Source organism: Corvus kubaryi, unplaced genomic scaffold (assembly GCF_017639235.1).
Source record: "Corvus kubaryi isolate FWS band 111438036 unplaced genomic scaffold, C.kubaryi_AGA036_p1.0 37126, whole genome shotgun sequence".
In the NCBI taxonomy this organism is placed as follows: Eukaryota; Metazoa; Chordata; class Aves; order Passeriformes; family Corvidae; genus Corvus; species Corvus kubaryi.
Window position 1 is genome coordinate 64,121 of NW_024581031.1, and position 14,993 is coordinate 79,113.

The 14,993-nt window shown below is 41.2% G+C and overlaps 1 protein-coding gene across 7 annotated transcripts in view; it reads right to left on the bottom strand.

Annotated features, from left to right (window-relative positions):
• DIP2A (disco interacting protein 2 homolog A) overlaps positions 1-14,993 on the bottom strand; it is a 93,188-nt gene that overhangs the window by 26,359 nt on the left and 51,836 nt on the right. For 6 of the 7 annotated variants that reach the window (XR_006014880.1, XM_042021129.1, XM_042021131.1 and 3 more), the window contains 12 exons: positions 13,263-13,386; positions 12,899-13,008; positions 12,399-12,501; positions 11,400-11,464; positions 10,984-11,077; positions 10,437-10,556; positions 9,591-9,705; positions 8,554-8,693; positions 2,226-2,362; positions 1,682-1,762; positions 1,356-1,483; positions 255-369 (listed from right to left, as the gene is read on the bottom strand). Coding sequence is in view for 6 of the 7 variants with exons in the window: in XM_042021129.1 (XP_041877063.1) it covers positions 255-369; positions 1,356-1,483; positions 1,682-1,762; positions 2,226-2,362; positions 8,554-8,693; positions 9,591-9,705; positions 10,437-10,556; positions 10,984-11,077; positions 11,400-11,464; positions 12,399-12,501; positions 12,899-13,008; positions 13,263-13,386 (1,332 nt within the window). In the remaining variant the exon portion in view is untranslated. Of the gene's footprint in view, positions 1-254; positions 370-1,351; positions 1,484-1,681; positions 1,763-2,225; positions 2,363-8,553; positions 8,694-9,590; positions 9,706-10,436; positions 10,557-10,983; positions 11,078-11,399; positions 11,465-12,398; positions 12,502-12,898; positions 13,009-13,262; positions 13,387-14,993 lie in introns of those variants that run through there. The other variant, XM_042021133.1, reaches the window with a different exon arrangement.

The window sequence follows — 14,993 nt, forward strand, 5'->3', positions numbered from 1 at the left end:
ATTAACCCAAACAAAACCCATCACCCTTAGGACTCTGAGAATCCTAGTAGTAGGAAGCTAAAAAAACATTCTGAAAGAAAGTCTTACTTTTTACAAAATTCTGTTAATTCTCAACCCTGAGAAAAATTAGCTTATTACACCTGTCTGTGGTTAACTGATAGGTTTTGCTTATGGAAAGAAAGAAAAATCTCTAATATTCTCATTTCATGCATCAGCCTTATTCACCTGGAAAGAGAAAAGGACAGACTGACTACCTGTAGAACCCTGCTCATCCACTGAAAACTATCCTCCTCTGAGGCGTCAGGGCGTTGCTCTGCCACAAGCACTATCCGATCATCATGCAAAACGGGCACAGAAAACACTGCTATCCTAAAACACAAAGGACAGAAGAATGATAGGATGCAACACAGGGTGAACAGGGCATGGCTTATCATCCCATGGGAATGGCTGCAACCTCTCATGGCACTGTTTCACACGCACAAGCATTATTCATGCCAGATCATCACAAAATCACAGAAAATTTAGAACCCATGTGGGTTCCTTGCTGTAATTGATTTCTGGTCGGGGTCAGGTGGATTTGCAGTCACCCATGTAGCACGTGTCTAACAGGCAAATTCCATACATGCAGGGGCTGTGCAAACCTAGCCTGTAGACCTCCATCATGCACACTAGACTTGTAGCCCCAACATACAGTATCCCTTCTGGAAGACAACTGTGCCAAATTACTGACCACCAATGCTTACACTGAAGAGTACTTAACTCCCATTTGGGAATTACCTTAGTTTTAGGCTTGTCTTTTCTAGGATAAAATATTAATAATGCCTCAGCCTGGACTGGTTCCAGTCTGAACCCTGAGAGACTTCACTTATCATTGATCTCCATCTGGACATTGGGCCACGGACCACTGAAGAGCACTCAGGTTGGTGATACAACACACTGTCTTTGAGGGTCCTTCAGGAACCTAGTTTGTTCTTTAGAACAGGATGCACAGCTCCTCCCTCAGCTACCCAAAAGGCTCGGGGGACAGAGGTGTTTTACATCTGGCATGAGCTTCTTCTGAGTGTCTTAAGAGAAGCTTTGAAAGAAGTTTTAAAACAGACTCTTTAAGATCTACCTTTATACTGTATGAAAGTAATTTAAAATCTATTATGCATGAAGCAGGGTGTCAATATTTGTCTTTCAAGTTAGCAGGGACAGCCAAATTCACAACTTAGTGCCAACTTTTCTACAAAACACACATGAAAAAGTTCACATGCATAGCTCCTGTGTATGCTGTGTCACTTGATGACTGTCTGTGGGTTAAAAAAGGAGCAACAAAGACCAATCAGCAGTGCTGAAGTTTTCAATACACTCACCTTCCCCGATAGACAAACTTCATGGGTTCAACTGCCAGTGCGGTGGCTACCACATCATCTGCATTGTGCCTGCGGCCGCTAACTGTCATCAAGCCATCCAATTTTCCTACCACAAACACCAAATAGTCCTGAAAAGAAGGAAGGATTAGAAACAGAGCAGAAAAACCTCCTCACTGCAGGCAATACATGCCTGACTCAAGCCAACAATACTCTTGAGATCTATAGGAGGTCAGAGCCCTGACACAAAATCCTGCTGAATTCAGGGGCATCACATTAGAATTGGGAGTCAGGACAAAGTAGGGCCCTGAGGGCCTGTTCACACTTACAGGACCCACAAAGCCAAGCAATCCTGTTCTTGTGAAAGGCTGGTCTGATACAGGCATGCCAGCTGCTGTCACTGGGATGGCCTGGAAGAACACAGAAGGATTCAGATACTCACTGGACTGATAAGAACTTTCACTCCTTTATTGCCAAAATACATGAAAGGGGTACCACTGCAAGGAAAAACATGGGCAGAAAGATTGAAATGCCTTCACTTAAGACTACTGTGTTGATTCAGAGCTAAGATAAATTTAAATGCTCACAATAGGCACTACGCTGGACTGTGGAATACAGAAGCAGCTGACTGACTGCAGATGACATCACGTATTTTTGGTTGTAAGAGACAGAATGTCTTGTTATGATTCTATGAATGAAGCAAAGTGTACCTGGCCAGGGCTTTTTTCTAACTAACTAAAAGCCAAACCAAACAATAAAACACACACACACAAAAAAAAAAAAAAAAAAAAAAAAAAGGGACCTTTAAGGAATAAATAAGTCTATTTGCAAGAAGAAATACTAGAAATGTAACAATTACAAAGAAATTCAAACCTCAAATACATTCTTGGTAATTCCAAGGAGGCCAAAATACGCTGTCCCACTTGCTCCTGAATTCACACATATTTCTCCAACCTCATCAGCTTTGCACAGATAAGGAGTCCCATCCACCTTCACAACACACATGTTGGCTGCAAGGAGGAAGAACACAGAATCAGTGTTAATCTGCTCCAGCAGCTGACACATGTAGTGCTCTGCCATTGACAGATAAAAATTTTAGTATCAATTATTCATCAGCTACAGCAAGAACACAGCTTGTAAGAGAGTTCCCTTTAGTGTCTTGACAGCCTGTGCAATCCATTCTCCAAGATTAAGTTCACAAATGCAGTGTTTTTTTCTTACAGTGCTTCACAGCCTCCACATCACGTGCAGCTGAATCCAAGGCACGCTAGACTGAGGGAGTTTGATTTACCACTTAACACGCAAGATCAAGAAAGAAACCAATAAACCTACCCAGGTCAATACAAAATAAACATGGCAAAGCCAACTCTGCAGCCTGCATGGACCAAGAACTATTGGTAAAACAGATTTGTGGGTACATTTTCAAACCTTACAGAAGTCTTCCAATTGTCAACATCCTAGGTCTGAACAGGTGAGACAATCATTCACCCTACCAACAGATCAACCTCTAAATTACCTTGGTTTCATAAAAATTACCTATCAGAACAACTAGCAGTTATTAGAAATTGTTTGGAACCATGCAATGGTAACCTTGGGTGACCAAGTAAAGAGGTGCTATTCAAATTCTGGTACAGTTGCTGGATATTATATGTGTGAGCCAGATGTCTGGAATTTAAGTCCACAGTATGAACTATCGGTCATGCAAAACCCCACACTTTGCAATTGAGGAGGAAAAAATTAAAACTTAATGGTAAATTGGAACTGATGAAATAGTTTATTACTGCAGGAAATACCTTGAGCTAACATCAGAACTCTGTACATAACACTTAAACAATGATGTAAAGAGAAGTGTTAATAACTGGAGAAAGCACAATTTGTGGGCATACACAAATGTACAGCCCTCACTGCATTCACAGACATACAAAAGCCAATGGATCAGCCTGCAGTCCCTAAATGATGCTCCATCCATGAAGCCAAAGGACAATCCTATCACCCTGACCAAGTAAAAAAAAAATACTTACCAGTAACCAATGTATGATACAGGTAGTCTACAGGTACATTCTAACAGCAGGCACAGTTCTGCCCTGCCAGGTTATACTGCAAGGCTGCCCTTCTGCAGTATCTGTGGAGCCTCTACTCTTTCTTCTCCTCCTTTTCCTGCTTCATGTGTGACATACAAGAGAGTGCATCTACCACCATTTCAGTCTCTCTCAACAGCATTGCATCTGAAAAAGAATTAAAGGGAAGGGAAAAGCAGATGGGACAGGAATGTACATGTGGACTGCACGTCACGAAGAACACAGATTCCTGCTAAGAAAGCTTTCTTCAAATGAGTCCACATGTACATTCTGACAGATGGTGACTTGCAGCAGTCAAACCTGCCAAGGAGCATCCTGGCAGAAGATGAGAATCCTGCTGTGCAAAGGACCACACTGATGCCCTACTAAAGACTGGATTCAGCTCTGGATGTTTCAAGACTAGCACAGCAGGAATGCAAGAATAATGCCAGGGGCCTGCACAGCAGAAGGCTGTGACCAAAGGTACCGATGAGGGTCAGGAAGTGCTCTCCTGTTCCCTTTCCAGCGTTTCATAGTGGATCCATACACAATGGATACCATTGCACTGCAGTCTTTAGTTAGAACTTCTCTCCTAGAAGCATGAAGCCTTAGGAAAAATACTAAAATGCCAGGAAAAAATGCCTCTATAATCACTGTGGAAGGTATTTGCAGGGTTCCCAGAGAAACCTCATCTTTGAGAAAAACAGCATACAGGGATATCAAATGCAGACCTGAATCTCTTCCTGCTCCTCTAGAAAGGGCAATAGGCATACAGCAAGCCAACTTCCTAGAGAGGATGAACATAAATCTAGACTCTAGAGGTGATCATGAGCATCCAAAGTCAAACATTTAAATTGGAAGAAAACACCTCATCTCAAGCACACACTGGCACAGGTCTCCAAGAGAAGCTGTTCTGCAGTAGCTGTTGTGCCATTGTGTGACAGACATGAAGCCATGTGGAACGCAGAACTGATGAATATGATAAATTCTAAGGGCTGAGTGGAAAAGAGGTGCTGTTAACTCACAGTCTAAGGAATAAAACTGAAAGCTTCACCAAGTTGTTCTGTAACAACTCTTTCCACTGAGGTAAAGGAACCAGATCCCTCTGCAGTGAAGACGCATAGTTGTAACTGTGAGAACCTAGGCAAATGTTTGCTCAGACATGGACAGAGGAAACAATGAAATACAAAACATCCATGGGCTGGAGACAACGTGAGCCTCCCGACATTTAGGAAATTGGAACCATCTCCTTGAACTTCTAGAAAAGGTACTGAATGCAGTCACAATCCAGAACATGACACTGTTCATTGCAGAAGACCTTGCAGAAACCCAAGATTTGGTCCCAACCTGAAGTTTTCTGCTTGAGTGTAAGAAAGTAGCTGCTGCAGCAGTACTGTTTCTAGGAACCAGCCTTTGTATGATTAGAGGCTATAGGAACTTAGAACTTTTGGATTCAAGAGTATTAGCTCTTGTCAAAGAAAGAACACGAGAAGAATCCCAGTAAAAGAATGGAAAGGATTAGTTGGGAAGTAGAAGAGAGACAAACTTAACTGCAGTTAACATATCCACTAAGCAATATATCCAGGCTCAAACATAAGGCATAATATGCTTCCAAGATGACAGATAACACAGCAATCACATTCCAGTTGACATGAAAGTTGGAGGCTGAGAATGGGCAGAAGAAAAGAGGTTTGGCACTCCCCCTACCATCTTTACCAGTCCAATTTGAAAAAATGAACTGAATGTTGTTATGAGCCAAATTTAGCAATGCCAGTCTCAGATAGAAACGTTGGAAAAAAACCCAAGGTGGTCAACAGGTGGGATAAAACATCATCCCTCCAGGACAGGATTCCAGGGGAATGCGTACTAGATTTTCTCTTAAGAATCCCATGCTATCTTTGAGGGGAAGATTTCTCTGTGGATGCTGGCACTTCCCTTGACGGTCTTGTGATGGGCATTCATGGTAGATAATGAATGCGAAAGGAATGTGGCATCAAGAATGGCCTATGGGTTGAACAGCACTGACACATGACATGACCCTGGTGCTGATGGCTCCGTTGAGTAAGATCCCCTGAGCAAGTGGGCTCAGTGTCTCAGAAAAAACGCAAGATCTGACGAAAAGGAGGGTGAGAGCAGACACTTCATCCATGACCTTTTAACCAGATAGTACCTGAATAAAGCATGTCAGAGATCTTCACAGGTAATGAGATCAAAAGCATTTGGCTTGACCATTTCTGAATTAAATTCAGGAATGTGAGCTCCTATGTCACAAAGTATTTGGAAGACTAGGGCAGACTTCCAAGTTCAGTGGGGATCAGAAGATGGAACAAAGCCTCCAGAAAAAAAATACAAAACCAAAAACATATCAAGAGCAAGACTTATCAGTCAGCAGAGGGGCAATGAACAGGTGGTGGTATGTTCTCTCCTGTATGCCAAACACCAAGCCAGAATGGACAGGGCACACCCTCCATGAATACTACACAGGAAAAAGCATAAATCTTACCAAGTAAGGCACAAGTATCTCCACTGTTAGAATGTACATGCAGACTCATTAGAAACTAATTCATTCATTTCCTTAAGTCATTAATTTTTTTCATTTAGCCCACCCCTGTAAGTAACTGCTAGTCTTTTGACTTTCTTCCTACTCTGGAGGATTTTTTAAGAGACAAAAGTTATCAATTATCCTTTATAATGAAATCTATCATGTATCTTCTGACTTAAGGAACATATAGAGAAATTTCTGCTGGAATTTTTAATATGTGGATAAATTGAAGCAAATCTGCCCTAGATTCTGACAGCCCAATGCTAATCAGAGTTTTAACAGAGCTAATGAATTAAGTTGCCCAAATTCTGCTTAACTTACAAGTAGTTTTACCACTTACAACTGTATTTTCAAATAGCAACAGCCATCAATTACAAGTCATATCAGTCTGAGGCACTTAATGGTACGCATTTAACTGTTCTCCCCTCACACAAGTCACTTTACACTTCTTACTCACGTAGAAAGTTACAGTAGTGTTATCACTGCCTCCCAGTGGCACACTAATCCAGATGGGTCCCCTAGATTTGCTAGACAATACTCCAAGGAATTTGGACAAAGGAGAAGGGTTTTTTCACAGATCCCTCCGACTGTGCAATCAGGCATTTCACAAGAACAGGGATGTATTTTTTGACAACTCATAGTGAGGTGAAATTACTTACCTGTAAGCATACAGGAATGTTTCCAACATCCTAAGGCAGACTTGAACCTGCCACTGAGCAGATGCTCTGTGGAAAATTAACCCAGGGGACTTACAGCTCCAACAGTTGAATACGAAGAGTAGCTGCAGGCAGCTTTGTGCCTTAGTGAGGTCAAGCACACTTCACTGTGAGAGCAAGCCTTCGAGCAAAGCCAGGAGCATCCCTGTGTTGGTTTTGCATGGCCTGGTTTTTGGTAGTGGGAGTGCCACAGAGGTGGAGCCACATGGGATAAACTGATCCAAAGAAAGATTTCAATTGATCCTGCATCTAATACCACTTTTTTGAACAGGAGCAACATTGAGTTTAAGCTCAGTCAGTTCACTAAGGATTCATGACTATCAGGCACACAAACTCTCTCCCTTCATGTCCCTGTGACTAACCCATAAGCTAAGGAAAACATTGGGAGCACAGCTGAATTTCTGCGAGGTTTCAAGAGGACAGCAGTAGTGTGGACACCCTGAACAGACAGCAGCAGCAGCACATGCCATCTGTATTCTAGTAGAAGCAGAAAAATCACTATTTTGTTGAGACACCGATGCCAGTCACAGAATCAGAGAATTGATTAGGTTGGAAAAGACCTTTAAGATCAAGTCCAACTGTGAAGCTGAAGTTACTATTGCCTTTCTTGGAATTTATTATGGACTTTCAAAACAACTTCAAATGGTCTTAATACAAAACAAAAACTTCAGAGAAGCCACACAACAACCAAGCAACTTCTCTGCTTCATTTTGGTATGAAGTGCAGAGCTTCTGCTCAGTCTTCAGCAGAAGGAAACTACTGAATTTAAGTTCACTAACAACAACTAAGCCTTTGACTTTAGGGGAGGCAAAGGGCTTCTGGGGGTAATAAGGAAAATTAAAGAAGACCAATGAGACTTGCACACAATGGCTGAAATTTTCATCAGCAGAGTGAGAAGCTGTCGGCCTCCTCTTATTTGTATCAGGGGCTTTGGTTTACAGAGAAAAGGTTGTTGCTGAAAACACACAAGTTGAGTCTCCACTTTACCTTGAATAAATGCTCTAACAGAGTACAGGGCTTTAGAAACACAGCTCTGCAAGGCAGGAAGTTCATACGGAGACCAAGAATAGCAAAGCCAAAGGTGCCAAGGGCATGACCAGAATCAATGAGGTTCTATGGTAACTACATAGTAAACTTGAGGGGTGAGGAGAGTTACAAAAAATCTGTATTTCATCCTCTCCAAGCACACCAGAGCAGGTCAGGACAGGGCCTGAAGTCAGTAGTACAGACAATGCCATGGAACACTACACTGCCAGCCTAAAAGTTGGAGTAGATGGCACCAAGTGTCCAGTCCTTCATCCCACTGTTCACAGTCTTAGGTCTGGTTTGGCACTTTACCTTTACTAACTTTCTTCCGAGTGCTCTCCCATCCAAATGCAGCTGAGTCTCAAATGAGAGTAACAGGGATGAGACAAAGTCTCTTCCAATTCAGATAATGGGCTGAGGAACAATACCCAGCTCTACCTAATTCAGGAAGCACAGTGTTGCAAATAGGTGTCGTTAGGAAACAGGTTAATCCAGGTCACTCCTGATCACTTTCTTGTTCTCCACGTGCATGAGAAAATAGTTTCCAGAATTAGTTGTTCCACCACCTTCGCAGGGTTTGAGATGAGGCCCCTTTCAACTGAAATATTCTATTCTACTCCATTCCATTCCAAAACCTATTCTGCAACAAGCCAAAAGCATTTGCCCATACCAAAACGTAGAGTCATTCAGATTTATTGTGCATGAATCTGTAATCATCATGTGTTTAGGCAATGTGTCAAAACATAAGTCATACCTACCTTAAAGGCATTTAACATTCCTATTTATTCCATGCACACAAGTGTAATAGTAAAGATAACTTATGTGGAATATGCTGAAATCTACACAAAATGCTTTCCTACCTCCAGGCATAATCTGCCCAACATCCTGCACAGTTAACACTGACAACTTCTCCTCTGTATCCACTCTGATCACTCCGAAACTCAGACAATTCATGGACAACACTGCTTTTCCTGGAGGGGGGCCACCCAGTTCAGAAGGTCTGGAAGATAGAAAGTTCAGTTAGATATGAGTCAACAGACCAATATTGGTGATATGGTCACTAAAAACATTGTGCTGGTTTCTCAGGCTTGGAAAGCTTAAGAAAAATAATTGTTTCTCACTTTACAGAAACAAGAGTTCAAGACTTATATCATAACTAAATGAAGAAAGAGCTAAACCAAAACTCTCCAAAATTTCGAAGTTTTTTGTTTCAAGTTTTCTTGAAGTCGACTTTCTGAAAAAGTACATTTTGATCAGAACCAGTATCAAAAAATTCCAGCATATCCCATCTATACATCTATTAATAATTAAAGTACTTCTGTTTCTCAGACCATCCCTTGCTATCTCCAGAAATCCAATGGTATTTTTCAGACCAGTTACAAATATTTTTTTTAATTTTAGGCCCCTGTTTACAAGATATCATACATAAGCAATTAACTGAGCATTTACCATCTTCTTCATCCCAAATAACAAAGTCTTGTTTCAGGGCATTTTAAAAGGTCCTCCAATAACTTCAGCGAGGATGAGACCTCACTTCCCCAAAGAAGAAAACGCCTTCTGCCTGACTATTCTTAGAAAATATTAAACCTTTTAAAGAACCCAAACAAAAGTCACCCATCCTTCAGTGAAGGAGATACCTGTGAGCTTCATACTTCCTCTAAGTGTTTGGGCATCTCTGTGTGGGTCACGGTATTTTCTGACTATCATCCTAACATGAGATTCCCCATCCCTGGAAGTGTTTAACACCAGGCTGGACAGGGCTTGGAGCAACCTGGTATAGTGGAAGGTGTCCCTGCAGGGGGTTCAAACTCCTTCCAACCAAAAGCACTCTGTGATTCTATGACGTAATTCAATAGTCAAGAAAAGCTTCAGTTCACTTCTCAGAAAAGGGAATTACCTCCGAATAGCAACAGTTAGTGCCTCTGAAGAACTAGCACAGGGACAGATTACTTCTGGTCTCAAACCTCTGGACTGAAATACATTCAGGAATGCATCACAGGAAGATATTGACCCTAGAAAGAACAATCACACAATTAGAAACATTTTTCTAAGAGCAGGAAAGCTTCAGCTGCAGAAATTCAAAGTCTGTGCTCACTCTCAGCTCAGTTATATGAATATTGTCGCATTCACGTACAAACCAAATATGCTTTCAAACTGTCTGAAAGACATTCCAGTTTATTATTAGAGAGTTGATTTGGAAAAAGAACTCCTAGTGACTAACAACTACACTGAATGAAATTCCCAGCTGCATACTCCTCCTCTGGCAGCACTCACCAGCACTTACTATAATGGAAAGTCCTTCAAGGATCAGAATACTTTGTCACTAAGGGTAACTTTATGTCAACTTCTACTACAGCTCCTATCTGACTGTTTCTTACAGAGGTCACAGCACTTAAAATCAAGTATCAAATGCTTCTAACATACCTTCACAACTCTACCAGGCCACTAGCACTTGGCCCAAAGCAGATTGTATCTATATTTATATCTCTCAGGTATCAGTTCAAGTCAATTCATGGAAGAGTATAGCACTAATGAAAACACGAAGTTTTAAAAATCAATTTACACAGGAAAATATAGCCAAGAAGTGCAAACAGCAATGAAAAAGCAGTGGCATCACTGGCACACAAACAGTGTTTTGCTACAGAACAAACTGCTTAACTCTCCAAGCATCAGCTCTGACATAGGGCTTACAACAAACAGAATCTTGGCAAGACTGACACTCAGGAAATGCATCCATACTCACATGGATTGGCTCCATCTGCCACTATTAACATCCGTAAGGAGCTCAGGCTGACATCTCTCTGATCCCTCTGAGCCAAAAGTGACCAGTGCATATCACGGGATTTTACTACAGCTACACGGGCTGGAAATCAAAACAATAATTATGCTGCACGTGCAGAACAAAATAAAGATCAATCATAAAATTACATAAGTATTCTTGTGTATTTACACAAATTTATGAAACTACACACAAAATTTATGACATTACAAATGTAGAAAACAAATACAAATGCCAAATATCCAACTACTATAATACGTGTATACTCAATGCCTCCAGATGGACTTGATCACAGAATTAAAATGCTTGCAATAAATTCAAATACTGGGAAACAGTTTCTTTAAAGGTGTCTCAGAAGAAGCCATCAACATCACCCATCAGTGAAACTATTAGCACACAGAATACTGAAATGGGGTACTCAGTGGCGTACACAGACATTTTGCACAAACAGTTTAATTTGTTTTTAATAACCCAAAAAGAGACGGGTGAAATAAAAAAACTTCTAGGGTACCTTTGTATGAGCAGACTTTCTGTATCCAGGAAAGTGGATTAACCTTCATTAATGCATAGGGAATACTGATGACATGCATCCTGTTCATAACGCTCTATGAGAAAGAGATTAAAAAATAAACTACCAAGTGGCTTAAAAAATATAGAACATGTAACAATGCTTAAATAAACTCCCCCATCATCACAGCTACAACACAACTCTTACAGTCAACTGGTAGTGAAAACTGTGCTTATACGATATGAAAAAATAAGCTACACAAGTTACTAAAAAAGTAACAGTTTACTCTGAAAAATATAAATATTGAAACAAAAACCATTTGAGAGAATTGATGAATTTATGGCCTCATTCTGATACCAGTACACTACCCTTGAAATAAGCAAATTGCTGCAGTTTTTTGCCTTTCTTGCAATACTCACTGTTAACACTCCATGCCAAAGGCCAGCCTCTCTTTTGAAATCCAAGACATTTGTTAGTGTTTCAGCTGAAAGTGAAGGAAAAAAATACCACATTTAAAAAGCACATTTATAATAATACTTAAGAACTACAAATGTTTGTTAAAGCAACTCTGAAACTTCCATGACTGCTGAGAAACCAAAGCTCTGTTGCCTATAACAAACAGGCCACTTAAGCTCCAAGTGGCTTGTTTTACTTACAGCAATCATCTTTGAATTATGATTACTAGACTAGAATATTACAAGGTATTTAAGACCTCGATTCATTATAATACCTCTTCCATGTGAGTTTGTAACATCTGCCAAAGAACTATGCAGACTGAAAATTTAGTCTTGAAGCAAACTTCTTCAGCTGAACTGAAAAAGTTCATCTGCATTTGAAAGAATTAGATCCAGTAAGAAATATCACCATGGCTCTAATAAACTTTCTTGAGTATCTTCTCTGAGAAATTTGAGTATCTTATGTGATTCAAAAAACGAAATAAGAATCAAAGATTTTAAATCACTGATTCAACTGGATTTTCGAGAGATATCTTGTATTGATTAGGTAAAACTTGCTTATCACCGATGTAGGATGGATGTATGCAGGAAAGTGCTTGGTTAATGGTAGCACAGATTATGCAGATTGTCAAAACCAAGTGCAGTTCTTGGCTGTTCATTGGAAGCATGACTGCAAACAAGCAGATCACTCACTATATTCACATCCCTGGGGAGATGTTGTTTCGTGGGACATGATTAGCCAAGAGGAAGATCCCTTTCTTGATTATGATTTCACAGGTGGCTTAACTCTCTTTCACATATCACACCCATTATGAATGAAGAAGTTTGTCTTTCCCTTTGCAGTTGAAGCTACTATTCTGTATCCAAAGTTTTCTAAAGACAGCGAACACGATTACACAACATAAATTGTCTGAAGATGCAAAGCTGTCGGTATCGTTTTAAAGTTACACGTATCTAACTTACCTTCTGAATAACCACATGCCTGAGTCAGTGCATGACAGTGTGCCAGCATGGAGGCATGAGATACAGTAATGCCCACTGTGCTGCCCTCTTTACTTGTTTTGTACTGAGAAGAGAAAGTGTATGCAAGCATTAGATTAACAGCAAAATAAAAAAAAATTACAGCAGTGAATACGAAAACAAATCCAGCTTTTTTTAAGTCAAAAAGCCAGCATAAAAATATATTTATGTCCACAGAATACCCTAATATGGTAGAAAAATCTGTTTCTCTACTCCAATTAAATTGTCCTGGGGAACCCAAAATGCTGATTATCCCCAATATTAACCTGACTCCACACAGTCACTCAACTGACAGTCTGCCTGGCAGCCTGATGGAAACAATATTGTTTCACAGTTTAAAATATTATAGCCATCTCTTTTATTGTATCAAGAGTTTAAAGGAAAAAACATCACATAAACTACAATAGAGTAACCATAGAAGTTATCGTATTACACTGGATCACCTCGATATAAGCAATCTCGCTGCTGGCATCCCGGACCTGCGGATGCCAGTCCTTGGCTGGTTTTGCCAGATGCTTCCCATCAATCACAAACCAAATGAGATGAGGCCAGCCTTCAAAGATAAAGAAAAGTGACTGTCACCACAATTCCAAAAATCAGAGTTTTTTCCCCAGTATTCAGGGATAATGACAGGAGGCAAGCAAAAGCAAAATCCCCCACCTGAGAGGAAGAAACAGCACAAGGCACTGCCATTACAATCAAGGCAGTTCTTTATGTGTAAGAACCTTGCAAGCAAACCCAAAAGCTGAAGTGTGACAGCAACAATTAATTTACCTGCTTTTTAACCCACAAAAAATAAACCCACACCTTTGAACGTCACCACCTCGCCAGTCTGAGCTTTCGGGAGGCCTTTCTGACAGGCATCAGTGGTTAAAGCTAATGTGACTCCACAGCTGCCCAAAAGAAACCCAATCTGTTGACTGCCAGCATCCTGTAGAGACACCAAGTAATAGCAAAATTACAAATAACAAAGCTTTTGGACAGTTTTTTATAACTTCTTCATGTTTAGAAAACATTAAGTCAATTTATATCACAGGGAAAACCAGAAGTCTATCCCATAAGACCTTTAAATGACTGGGAAAATTTAGTTTTGCTTAGTGCCAACTAAGATTTGGCAGCAGATCTAGTAAGGAAAGCAGTGTCAGAAGCAATGGTTGTACACCCCTCCTCAGCCCAACAGGGGTGTTCATAAATTCTGCTAAACAGTGTCATAGGTTAGCAAGCATAGTCCCAGAAGGGATGTCCTTGCTAAGGGGTGCTTACAGTTTCCTCTCAGAACTGATAGAACCTATCAGCTGGCCAGTTTGAATATGGACAATTCTCTAAGCCACTTAAAGTTGTGACCACCTCTGTGATCCACATTTAAGAATAAGCAAACTCCCCCTCCAAAAGCTCTCTCTCGTTTCCGGTGCTGGGACAGGTGGCTGCGGGCCCCGTGTGGGGGACAGCGGGCCCGGCCAGGCCCTGCTCGGGCCAGGCCGGGCTGGGCCACGGCCATCCTGGAGCTGATGGACCTGTTCCAGCCGTGGAACCCCCCCCACTGCCTTGCCGTGGGCAGCTGGAGCGGCTCGGCTCTCCCCCCTCTCCACTGCGATAAGAAAGATTCAACATTCCAGCTGCAAAGCTGCAAGGCCGAGGTGAGATTAACCCTTTTCATTGCTGTGAAGAGCTGAAAACCCTAGGGAAGAGAGAGAGGAGATGCTTAAAGCTGAAATTCTGTTGTGAAGCTATGATATATCAGAGTATCCCGTTGTAATTTCATGAAGATATGGGGGGTGGAGTGTTCAGCTCGTGAGCAAAAGCACCTGCACTGAGATAGGCAGATGCTGACGCAGCTGTAATTTCATGAGAAGTTTGGACAGGGAGAGATGGACCAGATGAGGACTTTTGCTCCAAACGGGAAAGGAGAAAACCTCAGTCCCTAGAGATGAACCAGATGAGGACTTTTGCTCCAAATGGGAAAGGAGAAAACCTCAGTCCCTAGAGATGCTCCCAGAGATAGTCCTAACAGTGAAGATGAGGAAGACCCTTTGCTCCCAGGGAAGGAGAAGGGCCTCTGTTTTTGTTTCTGAACGGCTCAACCTTAAAATTGTACCCCAAAAAACTTCAAGAGTGGACCCTCGAACGTGGGAAAACCAATTGCTATCTGCGTGTGACCTTGAACAAGCTGCAAGTCGGGGGAAGGGACTCACATGCAGGCAGAGAGACTCCTCTTCCTAAATGGACTGAACAATATTTGGAAGTGGGCGGCTGTCTCGTTGTGATACTGTTTTCGTAGCATGAGCAAGAAGAGACTTCTCTTTCTAAATGGACTAAACAAGGTTATTATGGCAGTGGTAAACAAACTGAACATCTTATGGGTTGTCTTTTCACATTGTCAGTGGGAGAAGGGAGGAAGGTGGGGGGAGGAGGAGAGTTCTGAAGGTGGTATAATTTTTTTTTTTTCTTTTCTCCCTTCTTTTAAGTCTGTTAATAAACTTCTTTATATTCTTTCAAGTTTGGTGCCTGCTTTGCATTTCTCCTAATTCTTATCTCACA